The 22,232-nt window shown below is 39.4% G+C and overlaps 1 protein-coding gene across 1 annotated transcript in view; it reads right to left on the bottom strand.

Moving 5' to 3' along the window:
* Positions 1-3,405: 3,405 nt before the first annotated feature.
* angpt1 (angiopoietin 1) overlaps positions 3,406-22,232 on the bottom strand; it is a 55,926-nt gene continuing 37,099 nt past the window's right edge. The window contains exons 7-9 of the mRNA XM_058619965.1: positions 21,143-21,309; positions 10,375-10,505; positions 3,406-5,241 (exon numbers count right to left, since the gene is read on the bottom strand). Coding sequence (XP_058475948.1) covers positions 5,078-5,241; positions 10,375-10,505; positions 21,143-21,309 — 462 coding nt within the window. The 3' untranslated portion in view covers positions 3,406-5,077. The remainder of the gene's footprint in view (positions 5,242-10,374; positions 10,506-21,142; positions 21,310-22,232) is intronic.

Genomic DNA, 22,232 nt, shown 5'->3' with positions numbered 1-22,232 from the left:
GAAGCAGATTACACACTGTGCGCAACGGCTGTGTTTACCCTTGACAGTTGCTCATTTGAGGGGATACTCCCTCTTGTGGCGTAAAGGCGCCACTACACCCATGCAGTGATTCTTTTAGATAAAATAACAGAACATATTAATAACATGAAATAACAAAAATATTAATAACATGAAATATGAAGTAACACAAATATTAACAACATGAAATATGAAATAACACAAATATTAATAACATGAAATATGAAACAACAAAATATTAATACCATGAAATATGAAATAACACAAATATTAACAACATGAAATATGAAATAACACAAATATTAATAACATGAAATATGAAATAACATAAATATAAGGGTGTCCCTTTTTTATAACCATCTGAACGTATTGTCCTCACAAAAACCAAGAAGTAACTGTGCACATGGTCAATTGCCATTAGAGTAAATAGCTCCATTTTGCTAAGCTCAAAGGATATCAACAACTTTTAAGGTGTAAGCAAGAAAATATTTGACTGGAAGATTTCATTTTATGTTTGTAGCCAAGGTCGTGTGAAATGACTACACACGACGATAAAAAGAGCAAGTCGAGATGAGTTTAATGAATAAATAATGGTGATGATGGCTCAGTAATTTCGAGATACGAGAGAACAGTCGAGCGCATTGGTTGTTTGTTTTGAGACATGGTCTTGCTACCAGAGATCTCATAAATGATGTTGCTTTTGGCCTGCATCGCATCAGTCAGCAATCACACTTCATTAGTTCTGACCACAGAAGCCCCTGGAGCAAATATTGGCCGCACACTTCTCACTTGTAACATCGTCTTTTTTAATGCCAAGGACGTTGAGCTTTGAAATGAAAAGCCCAGAGGAGAGCTGTGAACTTCATTCTCCCACTGTTTGTCAATCCAACATTTCATACTTCAAAACTGTCTTTCACTTATTAGTATGCCGTAAAGTGATTTATAGTCCCAGACATCCATGTCAGACTCAAGAAATTGAAATGATATGTTGAAGTAATCCATGTACCCAAAATCCATCACTTTATCATCAATTTGAATGGGGTCTCGAGCCGTTCTTAGGTTCACACCCTCTGTGTACAACTCATGTCATTCCAACTCCCTCAGACCATCCATCATATCCAGCTCTTTCTGACTTTTTGCAGACGAGGGAGTCCCTCACCTCAACTTGAGTTTACATTCTTATTCTACTCCATTTATTTTGCTGGAACACAGGATGTTATACTCAAAATTGACATTGTGCAAACTAAAATTGCTTTATAATTGCAAATTAAATCATCTTTGGGTATTCCTTTCCATAGTTGGATATCAAATAACAAGACTGACCAAAACATCTGTGGAGTTGATAATCAATGGCAGCCATTGCAAAAGCCAAGATAATAGATAAAAGTTGGCCATTGATAATCTTGAGAAATCAAATATCAGATCTGTCCATTTCCAAAATACATTAACTTAACATGGATATTGCCTCAGTTCAGCTGCTCCAAATAGTCTTTCTTTTAGTTTAAACTGTAACTAAAACATTTGATTCAAGTTTATTGACACTTCTCTAGTTCCTTTCCCCAATGAGGAGACGCTGTCCAGTTACAAATTCCTTATATCTTTGACTTGGAAACACAATAAAAGGGCTGAACTTGAACGTAAACTTGATGAAGGTGGGATCATTCTTGCTGGTGTCCATCATCGGACTTCTGTGGTACGACAATGCATGTGGAGGCAGAGTAAACAGAGCTTTTGACAGCTTGGAAAGGTGGAAACGTTTTGGACCCAAACAAATCAAAGTCTCAGTCTAGTGACCAGTGGGGTGGCCAATCAGAAAGCCCCCAAGTTGTCCAATGCAAATGCTTTGAGGGTAAAGTTCCACCTGAAAAACACCTCAGGAGAGCTGTACAAAGAACCTGCACATGTCTTTGTTGTGTGTGAACCATTCCACGCCGCAAAACACCGGACTTTTGTACAAAAACTCTGAAATTCATTACATCATTTGTCATTCTTTCACACTTCTTTTCATGCAATGAATGCCGTTTGCAGTCGTCGCTCTTGCTTTCATCTGTCTTTGCATAAAACTAACCACATTCTGCACAGTAATGCAACACAAACTCTAAACTCTAAATCCTACATTGTGTTGCTTTAATCGACTTCTACTCAAAAATGTTAAATTTATCTGTCATTCACATCATCATCTTCCTCATCATCATGGTCTTCCCTGCAGTAAAACTCTGTGTGACCACAGGAGGTGAAGTCCTACTTACCTGAAGTGCACTTCAAATAATGATGGTCTGTGCATGAGCAATTCAAATGAAAGCACATTCTTGGGGAAATGCATGATTAAATCTGATGTAAGGGAATGAGCAAAGGGCTGAAGGCAGATGTTCTATTTTTACTTTCACTTCCTCTCTCTTTGTCTCCTCAATGATTTTGTTTATTTCCATGTGAGCAGGTGGTCTCTTAGGGGGATTCAAAGGCCCTGACTGTTCATACTTCATGTACTGTATTCTGTTATATCTGATCTGGTCGGCGTCCAAACGCCGTCCGACTGCATGCAGCTCTGGCCCCCGCCTCCCGGTGGGAGTCTCGTCGGCTCAGCAGCCCTCAGCTCTTCCTCACCATTTTAAATATGAGATAAAAGAGAGTTGGTGATGTGGCTGCATAATGTGTGTATTGTCAAGATGTGATGTGGAATGACACTTTGCTTGACATCCCGAATTTCCACCGGAGACAACCCCCCCCCCCCCCCCGGTTTACAAGTGGTCCTCTCCTGTTCCGACACCAACAAAGGACACATCTTAGGACCCATATAGGTGTTTGCCAGCTTGTGCAGACCCACTTCACACTCCGCTGCCTCAGACTCTCTATAGGACACATTCCAGCGAGGGTGTCGGGTCAGTGCAGGCGCTGAAGGACACACAGCGGTTTGCAAGCTGCAGTAATTTGTTTAACCTCTGATTAGGCCCAGGAATGTCAACTATGAGGAGACACTACAGGTCCTGACAGCATCGTTTGACACTTTGGCAATTTGTCAAATTCCCACAAGCAGGCAAGCAGAGCGAGTCACCGCATGAGACAATATCCACTCGAGCGACGTTGCAGGAGAATGAGGTCTCATCTTTGCACCATCTGGTTTGGTCCTGAAAGAAGCGGAAGAGAACACGTCCCTCTATCTGTGTGATTTATCTCAAGTCGTTCTGTGCAAAATAAGCTTGCTTTGCATGACACACAGTACAGTGCAGCATCTCAGCATGAAGATAGAGACTCCATTTCTCATGAAGGGAAACCTGTTTCAAAGCCACAGTTTGTCTGTTTCAAGAAAGATGTAACCACTTCCATCTTCTGGAGCCTCATGTCCATCATCACATCGGTTTAGATGAAAAAGTGCAGTCTAAGCACAGATTGAAAACATTAGTGCATCACATGCTCTTTTATTTTAATCTAGCAACACAACACTGACCACATGTTACAAAAAAAGATGTTTAAATAAATCTGCAAATCTAGAATTGAATGAGGTAAAAGCAGAGTTATCAAAGGCACATTTCTCCAGGGTTATTATCTTAACTCCCATGTTTTATGCTCAACTTCAAATGACCATTGTACTTCTGGCAGAGTAAAAACAGGAGAGAAAAAAAAAAGAGTAGCTTTCCTCAGGAAAGCTGATTTACATACACACATGTTAAATTATAGTATGCTAATAAACATGTCAATTGCAGTTATACAAGTTCCAGATACATTTTATCTTCTCGCCACATGTACCTTTGGTAAACACTCCGCAGTAGAGTCTGTTGTTATAAGCTGGAAGTTATGAAATACAGTATGTGTTCACACGGATCACTTGGTGGAATCATTAATTTCATGGTTCATATCCAAATCCAGCTCTTTTTATTTTTTTCTTAGCTGCGCTGATGAGAAACAGAAACTGGCATGAATTTAATACTGTATAATAAAATAATCATGTCGATGACAAATATTTTGGCTGCAACTTGTCCTGATGAGCTGCTTCTTGCGTCATTGCCATAAGTTAGGAGAAGAAGAAACTGAAACGGAATAGAGAGACTGTTAAAATGAATATTTGTGTGTGGGACACCAGCTTAATATAAGCATTTTTGTGGTTATATAAGGCTCATGACGTGTTACATCATCATTACACTCAGGAATATATGTCATATCTGTTACTCGTACATGCAAATGTAAAAAAAAAAAATGTTCCACCCCCCCATAGCACACAGATGTAATTGTGACATATCGCTAATAAAATTAATGTCCTTGTTTTTCCTATTCAGCAGAGGTAAAGTGATCGCACAACTCCAATCTTGGCAGGTGCAAGACATTTCTCAGCCAATCATGGAGCTACATTGATCCGAGCCCAGAATTTAATCCAATAATAACCTCACATTTTGAACTCTAAAAATAATCACACCAACACGTCAAGACGGCAAACGTGGAACTGCCAGCGCTGCAAGTAACGACAACCAACACGTCGTCATGTGGATTACAAGGTCACCTTAACAAAGTCAGCAACTCGGTTTACTCTGTACATGACAAAAGACAATTTTATCTCACTTTGGGTAGAGTATACATAACAAAAGTACTAAATTATAACACAGTCACATAATTCTGTGAGCAATACTTTACAAAAACAAGCCACGTTTCACATTTGTGTCCTTAATAACGCTCTGTGCTGCAGTTCAAGAGTCACTGCCGCTCTGTGACAGCTGCTTCACATCCACAGAAGAGTCAAGGGCCCCCAGGTATAAATGGAGGGACCGCAGTTTGACGTCACGCTTCACGCTGACCTCACACCGTGCTCGTAATGTGCGCAAATTCCAGGTGAGGGAAAACCCAACAGAAATCAAAAGTGTATCTCGCAGCTGTCTTCCTCCTCATGACGGTTCAAAGAGGGGAAAGGTTAGGAAGCAACAGTAAGCACAGCAGTAGCAGCTGCTCGGGGAGGAAGGACCACATGGAGGAAAAGATTTATTGGACGACTCCCATGGTCAGCAAAATGAGATGAGACAAGAGGATAAAATGGGAAGTGTCCCTTCTACACGGAAGGTAGAAGTTCAGAGGACTATGAGAAGTCCAGCGGGCGGATCATCATGGCCGTGGCTCGTAGCGAGTAGCTGGGGCCCTTGAAGTAGTGCCACTTGATACCATTCAACTTCCCTATGTGCTGCCCTTGGGTGAAGTACATGCCGTTAAGGTTGGACGGACCGCAGGCGTCGAACCACCAACCTGAGGACGGAAGTGCAGTATTAGTTTGAGTAAAGGGAGAAGTGAGCAACATGTCATACCTTTGAGATATTGCACAACTTAAACACTGCAGAGATTGTTGTTTATATTTATATTCACATTTTGTAAATAATTACACTCTCATTTCTACTAATGACCAGAACAAAAACTATGACGGAAATAAATCCGGTTCCGATTCAGAAGAAAAACCTGCAGTAGCTCTTTTGATTTATATTGTTATTGAACTTGTTTTAAGTCTTTCTCACTTCAGCAAGATGTTGTGAATTATAATCACATTTAGAGACGATGACTAAAAACCAACGTGGCACTAACCCAGAATTTCAAAAGGATCTTGAAATTCTGAGTTCCAACAACAAATGGAAGGCAACATGTCGACCAACCTGAACTAAACACTGAGAAACATGGAGAGTGGATTTGTGTGAATGTATATATAAATACACACATATATATATATATATATATATATATATATATATATATATATATATATATATATATATATATATATATATATATATATATATATATATATATATATATATAAATTAAAAAGTAATGCACTACAGTTTTAAGGTTGAGCGTTTCCACTGGTCTCTCCTACCGCTCCATGGTTCAGCTCAGACACATCTCAGTGTTATCTATTCATTGTGTTTCTGTCACTGGGTCCACTGGCATGTCAGTACCTGTTGCTGGACTTCTCCTGTATCTCTTTCTATTTAAAGCCGAGTGCATGTGCATTAGGTCCAGTGGGACATGAGGGGAATTATTCTCTTTTCAAGGTGACACTTTACATGATTCCTCTGAACTACGCCTGTTGTTTTGGGAAAAGGGTCAAGATCAAACCAGATAGTAGAGTCAATATAAAGTCACAAGTTCCTTGTGTTTGACACTCGTGTCCACATGGAAATAGTGGTTTGGGTGACCTGAAATGGTATTTTTTGTGTTTTTGTGTTATGTTTGTAGTTGTTGTCATTCTCCTCCTCTTGTGTTTGGACATTGACAGTGTTGCCAACTACTTTCAATGAAAAGTAACTAAAGTCAGCCTGAAAATATACTAGATATTGCTACTAGATATTATACATGCATGACTATCAACAAAGGTTGATGGTCTATTTGCTTTATGAAAACTTTTATTTTCTTTCTTTTATTTCCCTTCCCTCTCCCTGGCTTGGTTTATTCTGTCTCTGTTTCTGTGATATTTGCATTGTCTTCTTCTCTGTTTTTGGTGTAGCCTTATAGCACCACTTAGGGACCTGTACTAGAGCATTTAGAATAATTTTGGTGGGTTTTGTGTGGAGATATTTCCTGAAACTCTGCCGTAGGAAACTACAGGACACCTTTTCCAAAATGACAATGAAAACGATTGTTTAGCTTTTGTTCCTTTTCTGTGTGGATAGATCCTTAGTCACCAAACAAGAGTCTAACTCAAGTCCTTCATACCTGAGTCCAAATCAAGATTTAGACTGAGATGAATTCCAAGAGGGAGCTGGAATAAACACTAATGTCATAACTGTTACAATTGTATATTCTTGGAGTTTAATGCACAACACATTTAATCAAGGAAAAAAATTGGTCCAATTTGAATTCAAGCTTGAAACGTGTACACGTGTAACAGTAAAGGTTTAAAATGTAGAAGCAATCTAGAAATAGAAGTGGAGAGACAGCAATTCTGTTTAATATGACACAAACATTTCCTGGCTATAAAATCTATTCTTTCCGAGTGATCTCGCATCAGGTTTTTTTTTAATCTCACTGATACAGTCCGATATAGAAGCGACCCGAGGAATGGCATGTGTCAGTCACAAATGACTGAGCTTCTCCTCTGACAGACCTGAATACCACTGTGGACCACACCATGATATGTCATGCTTCCCAGCCAGAGCTGCTGGTAATTAGGGGCAATGTTCTGCCCTTGTTACTGGCAGGAATCACACAGCTATAATTTCACATTGATTGCAACTTCATTGTAGAACACATACAGTACACAGCAAAGAATGGAAACTGGTGGACGCCCACGTACACACAGTACTGGCACCAGTAGGAATCAAAAACACAGATGGGATTGCTTATATACAGGTTGAGTACCAGTGGAGCAAAAGGTTAAAGATACTGTACAAACTAGCTCTTAATTAAGATGCGTTTCAAACCATAAACCTGTGACCACATTACATCACATGCTTTAGTATCTTTTCATAACCTTTTCTAGTTTTAGTGCTCTCATATTGGGCAGCCTGTGGCCAAGTGGAAAGGGAACTGGGCTTGTAACCGGAAGGTCGCCACCAGGTAACCACCAGGTCGAAAGGGCTGGGTTACCCCTGAGCAAGGTACCCAACCCCCATTGCTCCCCGGGCGCTACTCAGTGTGGCAGCCCACTACTCCTAATTCTAGGATGGGTCAAAATGCAGAGAATTATTTCCATAAGGGGATTAATAAAGTATCTAAAATTAAAAAAAAAAAAAAAAATATTATTCAATTTTGTTCCCCTTCACATTATTTGTCCATTTCCAGCCTCAGCAGGAAGCTGTTCCCATGAAGTTTGTTACAAAATGGCCGAAAGACAAAGTTAAGTTTGCTGACGTTTAGCAGTCGTAGGTATTCTCTGGTGGTGGTGGAGACCAAAACAGAGCAAAGGCAATTGCTCATGAGTATTGGACACATCATTGGTGTTTCAGAACTGAAACACCAATAGATTCAGGCCATAGATTTGTCACCAAAATTTTTTTTCAGGGTTGTCAAATAAAATTGCTGAAATATTTACAGCCTTTCAATAATGCAGTTAATCCCCATGTCCTGGATAAGGTACTGTACTTTAAGTTAATGTATTAGATTATAGTGAATTATTGTAAATAAAAAGGTGTTTGCTCTAAATTTAGCGAAGATATGCCTCATATATTTAATTACCTTTCCTTCCTGTATAAATGCAGAAATTGCGGCAAATACTTATATATGCTTATATATATATATGCACACAACTCTCTAATAATGATTTATATTATCAATATAAAATTGGGTCCCCATATCATAAGTTTGGGAAATATTGGTTTAAAGTGATTGGGAGATATTTTTTGGTTCCTCAAATTTGCTGAATTTTACCAAACATTTAGTTAAGTTTATTTATGTATATATGATTTTAATGACATGCATAAGATGACATTTTAATCAGTTTACCAAACATCTCTTGGAAATTATTTTTTGCCAATTCAAAACGATATCATGTGTTCCAGATATTGCTGTAAATGAATGCACGTCATGATTTATATTGTGATTCGGGTCACGATAGTTTGCCAAAGGAACTTTGGCCATAGTTTGCCAAAGTTCCAATGTGTAAAATTCAGGTGAAACTGTGTCTATGGCTACATAGTTCTCTAACACACTTGGAAGGGAAGGGTGAGGTGAGAGATAGTCATACACATGGTACCTTTAGGTGTGTGTTGTGCAACCTGTTGTTTCATTTCATTGCACGAGCGCAACAAAATATCATGAACATGTTCTTCTTGTTGATAAACCACAGACCACTCAAATGCCGTCACACACATAAACATTGAATGTGCACGGCAGCAGTCCTGTATAATGTAGGTTGAGTATCCTCCCTGTTTCCAGGACAGAGGTTTTTACTGTCTTGTAAAAAAACATGAAGATGTCTTCTTTCAAAAAAAAACCCCATACCTCTTACTGTCAGTGCTTTATCCCTACTGTAAGTTCTGGTGCTGGGGAAATGTCCACAGTATGTCCTCCTCCATATTCTTTAACATGCCATGCTGTGTTTGTCTTCATAAATGTAGCGCAGAGATATTCCAGACACTTACATCATTTCATTAATAATGCAGGAAATACATCAGATGATGCTCTGTGTATACAACAGCTTGCAAAGTGCTGGGTTCAGACCAGCATTGACTCAGGCTGCAGGTCATGATTCAAACAGACTGAGGGTGTTGATCAGATGCTCCCTTTAACTAACTCCATTCACAATGACCTAAGAGATAAAGCTGATCTTACATCTGCGCTCAGAAATGCTTGATTAGTACCAGGTCAACACTTGACAGCGAGAGTCACGGGGTTCCAGTTACACAGCAGGAGAAGCAGAGTCTGACACTTGGTGCCGTGTCCAAGGATTTTCTTTTTTCGCGTGCTCGTTTCACAGTACCACAGTGGAGGGTGCAGATAGATGTAGAAGTGCCCACGTAGGCAACTGCATGTGAGATTTGGGTATGTGGCTACATGGTTATAAGACAGTCAGTGCAAGAAACATAAAAACATGGACCGGACTAGCTATTGCTAGCAATACCAGTTCATAATTGCAACATTGGGGGGGGGGGGGCAAAATATAAATTTGGTGATATATCGTCATCCTTCCAATAGAATTTGCAATAAGATAATTGATACGTCAGGGCAAATACTGATATCTGCAGGGCTCTCGAGTTTTGAAGTCACTTCAGAGTGAGATTTCATCGGGAAGGGCAGGAGTAGGTGAGAGGTGTTAGTGGCGGGGGGCGGGTGGGGGGGTTGCAGACTGAAATGGACTATGCAACGATGAAACTGTATTTACTGCAGCTGCACTGCAAACTGTTATTTCAAAAAGAAACAAAACAACAACAACAACAAAAACAGATGATGGAAATATGGCTACACTAGTGTAAGGACAAGAAATGATAACAGAATAAGCCACGCCCCCCTTCCTATATATTTTTCAAGTTATTTCATTTCAAATATCCAGTTTTGTATGTGTATTGTTCTGTGTAGCAAAATAGTATCTGTGCTTCAGTTTGTGTCATGAGAAGTAGCACATACAGAGAGGTGTGGCTTCTCATTTTGGCCACAAGGTGGAGTATCTGCTAAAGTGAGCACTGCTCAGGAGTAAAAAAGGCAAACACGCGTGTATGAGAACAGTTTCCTCCCGGGTTACATAGCGATAGTGGCGCACCAGAGAAATTTATATTATAATTATTTTTTTCAGCGTGAGAAATACAATGTGTGCGTGACAAAAGACTTGAGAGCCCTGTATTTGAATGAATGCATTAAGGTGTCATGACTTGATTTCTGGTTCAAGAGAATCCAGGTTTGAGGTATGTTCTGGACCCAGCAATCCATCACTGTTATACACTTTGCTGCACTCACCTCCAGTGAGCATGAGCGCACACTTGCACAGGCAGTTGTCGTTGTCCATGTCCTTGGTGCTGAAGTCTGCTCCGTGGATCACCAGACTGCTCTGTCTGCCTGCAGTCCCACTGTGGCTTTTCAGGAACAGCCTGAAAGACATGAGGAAGGGAGACGAGGAGGGAGTCAGTACATCAGAGGAGGAGAGGGGGGAGGAAAGGTACAGCGGTGTAAGCAATAAAGACAGCGAGAGGGCATAACATGGTGCAACGTTATGTCCCCTGAGAGATATTTACTTTTTGTTGTGATTGAGTCCATGCAGAACACCTGGAACAACATGAACCGCGTACACAGAGAGAATAAAATGAAGAATGAACAAAAGCACACAGGCTCATGAAAGAGTTGCAGATGGAAAGTAAGAGAGGAAAGAGCATGTTGTGTAAGGAATGTCTGGGACTCACATTTCCATCTGCAGGGCCACAGAATGTTAATTTATACAATGACAACAGACTAAATCATTAAATAGCCACATATAACCACAGTAACAGAGCAATAAGCAACCTGCTAAACCCATCATCCATACATGGCTGCAGAGGTCGAGCATGTTCAAAGTGGTTCTCTGCTTTCCAAGTATGCAATAATTCTCTTGGTTTTCTCCTCATGCACAGAAGCTAATGTTCTTCATTCTTCCATTCATGTTCTTATTATATTGGATGGTTTTATGTTTAAAAAGCATGTTACAATGCAGACTCTGCAGTATGTGGGTCTCCTTAAGTCCTGCTCAGCCAAAACGGAAGATGTTATAGGAAAGTAAAACAGCACAAGGCTTCTGGATCGAAAGAAAAAAGGTAAAATACTCTAAACTTAATGCAAAACTTAGAGCTCATGATGGGATGACCAGAAACCAAGATGAATACCGAAATAACTCAGAATAAACTACTGCATGATTACACTATGTTTATGAGCCAATGTGTGACATCACTCTTTTTAATGAATCAGTTCAAAATTTGTGTTATTTACTTAATATGTACTAGACAATAGATCATGTAAGTGTTACACAACAACCAACTATTAATTGCTTAAATTGCAGTACTTGGTGGTTTTATTATTTCATTTGTTAACTGAATAATAATGTATTCTTGGGCTGGTGTGCTTTAGCATATGTGTGGGGTTTAATTGTTTAATTGTTTTTTGTGAGGGTGGATCACTGTTCCTCTATGAATACTGCATACCGTACATTCCTACAGTAGACCTGACCATGAATGCACCACTCCACGTAGCCTGATAGGTTTGATACCATTGATGGTTCTTTTGTATGCTCTCTGAGTTGCACGTGGGTCATATAGGAAACAACTGTTACTGTTATTACTGTGCACTGCTTTGTTTGTTTTATGTGACAGGTATGACCAACACATCATTGCTTGTACCTGCAGAGGTTAAGTGTCTGATTTAAAATGTGTCATCACCTGCTGCTTACTGGCTGTGGAAAATGTCTGGCCCAGCTAAAATGTCTTGGTTCTTTGAGTTTGTAATTGAATAACCTTGTCATAGCACATGTACGGTGCATGTGCTGCACACAACTCTGATGGATGTACATACATGAATGTCGTGAGGCTGTAATCGAGTCAGCATCTGCTGAGGACAGCGGTGAATTATTTAAAGAGGGTAACAAAGAGTCACTCCCAAGCTGCATTTGTTCACACACAAATTAAGATTGTATGGGTCTGGGAAGGCAGATTTCTCCTGGGTGTGTCACATTATAAACTGACAGGAAAAGCCTGCGTTCAGATGTGACAGCTACTGCATCGCACTGACAGCTCGATCAACAGCAGCAGGACACGCCTTCCTCTTTCTTGTCATATCACATGTTAGCTTTGTTTTCCTCCTCTCTCTTTGTTTCTCTTTGTTTCTCTTTGCTTTTTTCCCAATAGAAACGATTTCACATGCAAAGTGCAGCACTGAGCCAATGATGTCTTGATTATAAAAAAAAGCTGACTTTCCAAAGAAAGTAATATCCTCAGTTTGTCTCACAACAACGGGAGACCATGGGTGTGGAATGAACCTTGCACCCAGTTCGGGTTTTCCGATGAGAACGTAACAAATATGAAAACAATGTCTCTATGTTTTCAGGAGACGTTGGACACTCTGCATGCACACGCACACTCCGACCTGCCCCTCATAAGCTGTATGAGCCCATCAGGTTGAACATCTCAAACAAAGAGGCAGCAGACTCCCCAGGAAAGAGTCATTTAAACGTGAACGACTCCTGTATTTGTACAGCTGTGTAAATGGCTGGTTTTAAACAGCAGACTAAAACGTGTGACTGCAGGGAGTTCACTGGGGAATTCACTAAGCCACTAAACCACCATGTGTAATCCTATGTATGGGGTGTGAGACATGTGTCTAATCAGTGGAGGCAAATGACCGGTGGACATGTCAACTTTGGATAAGGGCCTGAGAGCATCTATGTACATATGTATATGTATGTATATATATACAGTATATATATATATATATATACACACACAAACACATATACATATATATATATAGATATATATATATACACATATATATCTATATCTATATCATGAACGCTTGTGCGCGTACATAAACATGTAGGTTTCTGTGAAAACGATGTCCATCTGTGACGCTCGTAGTAGATGTCTCCATCTACAAGATGTCTCACCCCCACAACTCAGTAAGTCACTTATGGGTATAGCATTACTTCCATCAGTTAATTCCTGTTTCTGAGGCACAAAACATGCAACATGCCAAAGGATGAGGTCTGCTACCGCTCTGATAAAGACCAGACCGTGCAACACATTCACTCTCTTAAGCTTTTATGAACGCTGCCGTGCTGACGAATCGCTGCATGAAGTAGGATTTTCAGCGTGACACTTTGACGCGCTGTGGCCGTGTTTACCAGCTGTGCTGCTTATTTGGCCAATCAACAACCTCCAGCCCAACTGCAGTTCCTGTCAGAGTGATAAGTGATGGGTAAATACTGTTTGGTGATGTTAATTAAATACATATATATATATATATATATATATATATACACACATATATATACACATATATGTATATATATATATATATATATATATATATGATACTATTTTATACTCATGTACAGTGCTTAACAAATATATTAGAGAAAATGTCATAAAAACAAGAAAACATATATATTTTGGAGAACTTGTAAAAAAAACGCTTTTATTTGGAGTTCATGTCTTTATACCCACGTTTGAGTCGGCTCACTGAGCTTCTCTGAGAAGTCAGACATGAATCAAGGATAAGATTCAAGCACTGAAACTGTTTTCCTGTAAAATTCTTTACTATTCTTTCTTTTTTTTCTTTTTCTTTTTTTAAAAAAAAACAGACAATTTATGAATAAACAATAATAATTATATTTTAACTAGGTCCGTCAAAGTTAACGGTTAATACAGCCGAGACTAACGCGATAAAAACGCGATAAAAACGTGAAAGCCAGGAATTAGCCGCGCGAAACAGTCACTTGCCTACAGTCAGTCAGACAGGAGAGACTTAGCGCCATCCGCAGGGAAACAGGTTTAGATGAATATGAGGCGTTCTGTCCTGAAACCTGGGACATGAAACGGTATTTTTTTAAAATTACTCCCAGAGTGGGAAAATCTCAAAACACCGGTCACTGCGCTTATGTGTAGACAGCAAATACGATACTTTAGTAAAACTATGACGTCATATTCCCAGCTGTCTCTTACGCTGTCATTCATTGTCTTGTGTTTGGAGATTGTTTGACAGAGTTACCAACTTCTGTCAACGAAAAGAAACTAAAGTCAGTGTGAAAAGACACTAGATATCACTAGAACACGTCCTGTCTTTAGAGATTTCACACATGGGGTGAAAAAAACTGTTGAATTGTAAAATAAAACCATTTTTACTTGAATAAACAAAACAGATCAGTGATTGTTCCACACACACAGTCAGCTGCACTGCACATCCACAGCTCGTCCTTGTCTGTGACTGTGTGTGTGTGCGCTCACACGACGATTCTTTGCTCATCTGCGTAAACCAGAACCTCAGAGCTTTGCTACAGATTCAGTTTCAAACACAATGAATCTATAATCTGTAGCAGTGTCGCAGCAAACTGTGAACGTGGGGGAAACCTTGTAGCAGGGTCAGGTGAGGAATCAGATGACCGGGGTATGTTTATCCGAGACCATTTCCAAGGAAAACTTGGTTTCACTGGGTGACATATCATCACTCTCTCGATCTGGAAACCGTTGTCATTAAACAGCATTAAAACAAACGCTGTTCTTACAGATGAAAATCTGTGATTCTGTGTTCAACCTTGTACTAATAACAACTTAATATGACTTTGCTATGATAAATGGACCAAATACTTTGGAATGAACATATTTAAAAGGACATTAAGTTTGAATATTTTTAGAGCTGTTCTTCAAAACGCAGGCAAACAGCTCAATCTGAGCATTTGTAGAAAAGCACTTGCTGATGTTGCCTTGATATACAGCAGAGATGGCAACCTCTGCCCACACAGGAGCGATCTGCTAGATTACAGCCAAGCAGACTCTGTGCAGGGACATTTGACATGGCTCTCTTTTCTTTTTTCTGTCCGTTCAAAGTTCACGTGTTTCTGGAAAAGAGGGTGTAAGAGATCCCAATAATACATGAAAGTCTGAAGTGAAAGTGGTTGCAGCACTTAGACAGTCCAAGCTCAGCACACGTGTTTCCTTTCATCTTCATTCACGATGGCAACGACCCAGTCCGCAGAGAGTCCAGCTCAAGCTTTATACACCTGGCAGGCATTAGCCTACTGAACTGCAGTCTGATTGGCCCATTGACGGGGTTAATCATCCTGACCGAGGGTTTGCTTCCTACTGCGAGGCCACAGAGGTGTTAGGCTGGCTTAGACCTGCTTGGCTGCTCCTTAGTCGTCCTATAGCTTCATTGATATGGTATGTTTCTTTTTTTTTTTTTTTAACCTGTCCTATGTAATATGGTTGACTGAGGTAAATGTTTCTTAATTTACTTTCTGTAAACCTGTTGGGTTTGTGTGTCAAAATAAATTTTTGACCTTAGAATCAATGCATTAATATATACTAATGTAATATATTAATTTATACTGATTATCTTTATCCATAGCGCTTAAATTGGCAGAATTTGGTTGGTTTTCATGGGGATGTGTTAAATGCATTAAATGATTAAATGAGTTTGAAAGGTCTGGATAAAAGTCCCAGGCAGACCTTGATTTGGGAATATCTTTCATTATTATATTCATTCTATTTTTTCTCTAATTATGATTTCTGATGATTTTTCTGAATCTGAACAGAAATGTAAACGTAGTCTTCCCTGACGCCCCTGCAGCAACAAACACGTCATAAAGCCATGTCTAACTTTAATAAACACAGACATGCTGCATACCCACAGAAAGGTCAGAAACTCAACTAAAAGCTCATAAAAACCATTCTCATGTTCACCAAACACAGTTTAAACCAATCGATCAAACCAGCAGGAGCCGAAAACACCGGAACAGTGTAAACATTGAAAAGTGGCACTGGTTACATAAGTTTTTAAGTTCCTACTTCATATTTTTAATGGTGATATTTACTTTAAAATGCAATATTTATTATCGATGCTGGGTTCCATCTGCATTTACTCTGACACAGTGGCATCTACAGCAATGCTTACACTTCTGGTGGAACCTCACAAGTTTTGTCGTTATTTTGATATCAAGAAAATTCACATAATAAATAATAATTGCAGAGAAATACTCTGTTTAGCAAAAAGAGGGTCAGGGACGAGGAGGTTAATATGGGTAATCCATAAATTCTACAATGTTTTATCTCTTGTATTCAGAAAGTGTGGAGCTTGTGTGGATGAGGTTCAGAAAGGCATAACTTGAGATATCTACAATTATCTCAGTGTGAGACTTGGAAAAGTGAAAGGTCACCATGTTTTTAAAAAAATTCCAAACCTTTGCCAATTTTTTTCTCTAAATCCCCACATGAAAAACATAGAAACATAGATGTATCTGATTCCACGGGGAACTCGGGCCATTACCGCACACTATGGAGAAATCACTGCATTTAAGAACTTGGCTGTCCCGGACAAGAGGGGATATTGAATAAATATGAAATGGCTCGTTCAAGAATAAACATAAGTTCTTTGTTCCAGCTGGTAAGCTTTGAACATTATGAAAAAAAATTCCCATTTGTGTCCGTGCATACACTCAACCCAACAAAGTGTTGGAAACCTTTTTGGAAATGACGGTTGTCCCGAGTGCCCGGGGTGCATTTGCATTATGGGATGCATTTATTACACCTTGACATTCAGTGACTCAGATTTCACTGCTTTGAAAGAGATAAATGAAAGTTACCTATTTTTGGAGAGAAGTGATGCACACACGGCCATAAACACAGGGTGTATTATGTTGAACAGAATGTCAAAAGTCCTTTAAGGGCTATTTTTCACTTTTTCACGACATCTGCATGTTTTCTGTACGCTCGCTTCACAGCCTCTTTTGTGAATTATCTTTCAAAACATTCACCACAAAGTCCACATTTTGAACCAAAGAAATGTTGATAAATGAAGGCGATTACCTTTATGTGTTGATCTGGTGGTTATTGTTGCAACAATATTTACAGGTCACCAAATTATATTGGATTTCACTATTTTCTTTTCTGCAACCCACGCTTCAGCCAAATCATCATCTGACAATGATGATGATGATGATGATGATAGGGAACAGTAACCCCTGCAATTATGTTGACCTCAGTCACAATGAGGGATAACAAGTGAAGGAGCTAATTTCACAACATTATGAGTCTGTGGTTCAGTGGGAACTTTGTAGCTCCAGTCAAACCTAACTTAGTCCTCAAAGTGCAGCCTATAGAACGTTTATATGTTCACATTAAAGCAGTGCTACTGATGCCAGACGGCAATATCAGGGAAGAATGTTATAATGGTCTTCAAGAATGATACAAGACCACATTTTGGAGACTAATATGTACAAAAAACAAAATAATACATGTTCATTATGCACAAATCAGCACATTCTTTTGTCTACAAATTATCATTACAAGTTATTGTTATTTTATGTGGCTGAAATACTGTAAAACTATGAATAATTGGTTTCAATATTTATTTACTCATTTACAAGGAGTACAGTCCACAATGGATAAAGCTAATTCATTCTAAGGAAACCAACAACCACCTTAAACTACCAATTATCAACACTAGAATGTCCACCAATAACACAGTGAGTGCAGAAAATGCAGAATTCCATTCTTCTCTTTACACTGATCGATCTCTTTTTCGGTAAATCCTTGGACCTCAAAGCCCTTGAACATAAACCATCCCACTGCTGGGACACAGCTGTGTTAACACGATGCTGTCAGTTATGGGTTTTGATTGATGGAATAAAGAAGAGGACAGCAGGAAAGCCTTCCTGAAAATGGCCTTAAATGAAGTCCAAAGGTATTAACTGAGGAAAACAGGATTTTCCCTGCATTGATAAATTGATGAATTATCCATGCTTGAATGGTGGCCCTGGGACATTGAGCACACACATCATATTTCTTGAAATATTGCTGTTTTTGAGATCGACCCTGACGCATTCTGTCTCTTTCACTACCACTACACTGCTGCCAGACACTGAAACATTACTTCAGAGGCTCTAAGTACTCTGAACGTGTTCCCAATCTTAGAATTTAAAAGAAAACATCACCAAATGGAAGCTATGGGTGAACAGAAATAGTACCTTACTTTGAAAATATCATTCAAATATTTTAACGATTGGATTTTGTATCAATTTATTGATATAGATGATAGCAAGTAAGAAAAGTGAGCGGCGGCTTCAAAGTACTTAAACGTAAATATGGCTCTTTTTTAAAGTGTGTGTTTGTGTGTGTGTAAAGGAGAGAAAGCCAGCTTTACTGTACCATATGTGGTCTTTGTTAATGTTTGCCCGAGTCATGCTGACGTACACTGTATTCCAGTAAACCCCCATGGATTGAAGAAAACAGTCCAAAACTAACTCAAACACAAGCCATATCACTTACAGCGATTCTTGTGTTTCACAGCAGTAAATGTAATCTGGAGAACTTGTCACAGATTATTCGACATTTAAAAGCAGGAAGGTGCCAAAGTCCAAAGCACAGGAGAGCGTGGCAGCGTCTGTTTGTTTGGGCCTGTGTTTCAGAGGAACAACGTGCCATTATCATACCACGACTATTTTTCAAGAACAAATCTATTTATAGAGCTCATAATGTTGATTCTAAACAGCACGAGCCTGCATTCAAAACAACCTGGTGTGGCTGGGGATGCCCTTTGCCATTTGCTTGCCTCAGTGGGTCAAAAGCAACTGTTTTTCGAATGCATTAGAACAAAAGGTTAGGTATGGGATTATAATAAAGCAGATATGATTGTGTGAATGAAAGGTGATGCCCTAAAGCCTAGGATTTTCAAACCTGACTTGATTTTCAAAATGTGGGAGCCTACAGACACAAAAAAGTGTATTATTGTAGCTGAAATAAAGAGGTAAACCAAATGATATAATATCACTGTCAAACCTTTCTGCCAACAATAAGACGTGTTGTATAACAGTATCAATCAAGATTTTCCATCATAGAAACTCAGTGTATGTGGTGTTTTGTTGCATGTGTATTATACTGTATGTACATTTCTAAAATGACAAAGTTCTCAAGAACCTGAGGCAAAATTGAAAGAGTGGGGGTTGGTGGCAACCGGAAAACCGTAAGAAAACAACAAATGAACAAAAATAAAATGTATTTGTATGTGTAGGATTTGGCTGTAATCGTGGAGACATTTGAAAGGTTGAAACTAAATTGTGTCACTTTAAAACCAATTCAAATATAACATATTTGTGGTTTACAAAATTGTACAACGTCAGTGTTTTTTCTGGCAATCAGACTTCAAATATACAGCAGGTACTGCTTTAATACTTTCAATTTGCTCCTGCACGCTTCCATAGCACTGTGTTTACCACATAATGCAGTCAGAACGGAGCAAAATAATGACCTAAGGTAACAACAGATAGGTTTGATCCTAATACTGTGGTCACACAAAACCTCAACATTGAGAGAAGTTCAAAACAAAAAACTCTCATCTCCTTGGCCTGATTGAAATCTATTCCTCCGGTCCTCAGAGAAAACCCCCAAAGCCCGCTGCACGTATAAATTCCTTAAGTTTGAAACATTGCAAAGTCAAACCCCCCTCAATGGGAGACAATTCCCAAAATTGGACATGGCAACAAGTTTAACGGTCTGCCTGATGTAAGGAAACACTTGAAAACCTGTGTTCTATTCTAAGAGTGTGGGTGTCAGGAATGGAAGAGGTAGAAGGCTTTTAAGCTTCAATATCACATCCTTCTTTTGTCATTCCAAGACATTTCGAAACCAAAGGGACCTCTTATCAGAGTGGGCTAACCATCAAGTGAAAACTTCACAATTGGAGACGCCAGAGCAGCTATATTGCATGGAAGTGTGTGGAATTTGCAGTAGTTTTCCACGTCAAAGTGAGGCCAAGCATCTGCCATAGTTTGAGGGCTGTTATCATTAACCCCCTCAAAAGAAAACAAAAAAGTTTCGCCCCCGCAACACACAAAGACGAGGCATCCATCAATGGAAGGTTTGCAACAAGGACACAATGACAAATGATACATCAGGGTCGGAAAGAATTTTCAAATTAGAAAAGTCTCACCACATAATTATATAAGAGAATGACATGATTGAAGTATATCTTAACACATTTGACCTTTCTTTCCCCTCTGTGTACTAAACGTCTGCTCTCGGTTTTGCATGTGTAACAAAGTGGCGGGTTGAACTCTGAACTCAGCTGCTTTCACTGCACAATGTCTGTACATATGCTAATGCACGTTACAGCAGTAAATACATAATGCAAACCCCCATTTAGCATTCCAAGATGGCTTGCAGTTGCATTTATAGCAAAAACACATTGTGCGAATTAAATTTGATGAGTGGACATGTTACTATGCAAAATATTGTGTAGAGCAATTGCTAACAGTAACTAGCCCCGGGTAAGTTTGCATCCATGTTCTCTACAACCTCTCAAGTGGAACTCAGTCATCTTGGTTCCATCTTGGACCACTTCCACCTATTATATGTAAATGGGACGCACCGCATAAGATCAGGGGTCGTGGTATAGCATGCTAGCTAGTTAGCACTAAATATGCAACGTAGCAATGAATGTGCTAACCATGTACACCATTTTTGTTTTGCAGACAAATTAATATTAATAGCTACAGTTGAGCTTGGCAACAATGATTAGTAAGATTTTGAATAATAGACTGTGTAAAATATTGATTACAAAAACAACAAATGCAAACCACATGGTGGCGCTAGACAAAGAGAGCGTGGAAGTTATTAACAATCATTCTGAATATCTGTATTTAATGCCACGAAAATCCAATTGTTTCCTTTGTCTGAATCAAATTAAATAGAGCAACAGAGCAACAGGCCAGCATTTCCACCAGTGCTGCTAATGTGGTTTAAAATAATGTCTTCGTTTAACTTTCATATCCATGCATTCATTCAGGTTTCCACCTGAAGTCTGTATCACTTTAACATGTGGTGCAAATGCGATTTCATTTCAAATCCCAAGGAAACTCTGCAAAAACAGATCATTCCCCTCCATGTTTTTCATAATAGATAATGAAAGTTGGCTGAAAGTATATTATTTTCATTTCTGTGGATTCTTTGACCTGAAAATCCTGCTATCCCACTCTTTATCGAGCAGCTCTTACCTGTAGTTTTGTTTCTCACTGCCAATTTGGAAGCGGTCATAAAGAGAGAAGGCCTGGTGTCCATCCCAGTCTGTCAGTTCAACACGGAGGGCATACTGCCTCTGGCTGGTCAACTGATAAACATATTCATTCCCCAGCCAGTGCTCTGCAGACAAGCTCCCAAAACCCTGTGAAGAAAAACACAGTCATTAGCATCCAAATACCACAGGAAAAAGAATAGTTTTTATATATTATTAAAATATAAAAACTATTATATATTATTATATTGTGTCTCTTTAAAAATGGAATCAGAATGAACACTTTCTTAAAACAATAATTTTTTTTAAATAATTATTTTCACATTGAGTTTTTTTTTCTTCTTCATCCTTGACATGGATTGATGTATCCATCACTAACAGTGTAAATTGGTACCAGGTGAAATGGACACGTCCACCTATTTGCATTCGACTCAAGTCACACATGTTAAACTCATTATTACTTGAAAACTTCTTTCCCCAAAATATACTCTGCATGACGGGGCACGCCTTCAAACAACCGCAACACTAGAGTATTTGATCGTTGTGGCTGCCGGTCACAGGCAAAGTGCTTCTGACAGCGGCGAGATTGCAAAGGGGAATATAGCGCAAAGCAGGATGACATTACACCTCTGACAGGATGGTCTAAACCGCTCCATTAAAGACGGAGGTGAAAAGAAAAATGTGGAAGCGAGGGGTGGAGGCAAAGTGTGTGTTTGTGCTGAGCGTGTGTGGTGATGAGGAATGGGAAAGAGGGAAAGTAAATATGGGGCATTCCTCTGGCCTGAGGCATGTCCTGCCGAGTGGGTGGAAGAGAAAGTGACTGGGGCCCATATAACAGCTTTCTCTCCTCCCGCTCCCTCCCTCTTAACAATTGATCTAACTCCTGATGAGACACTCCCTTCTGACTGGCTTTTAGCTTGGTCCAATGCCTCCAACTGGGACTGTGGTTTATCTGCAGAAAACCTGGCTGAAGAACAGGCGTGGAGTCAATCTCTGCGGATGGGATGATTTCTCTTACAGTGTCCCGATGTTTGTTCTCACGCAAACCTGATCAACACTGCGAAGCTCTGAAG

Source organism: Solea solea, chromosome 20, assembly GCF_958295425.1.
Source record: "Solea solea chromosome 20, fSolSol10.1, whole genome shotgun sequence".
Lineage (NCBI taxonomy): Eukaryota > Metazoa > Chordata > Actinopteri > Pleuronectiformes > Soleidae > Solea > Solea solea.
This window is presented reverse-complemented; position numbering and strand designations above follow the sequence as displayed.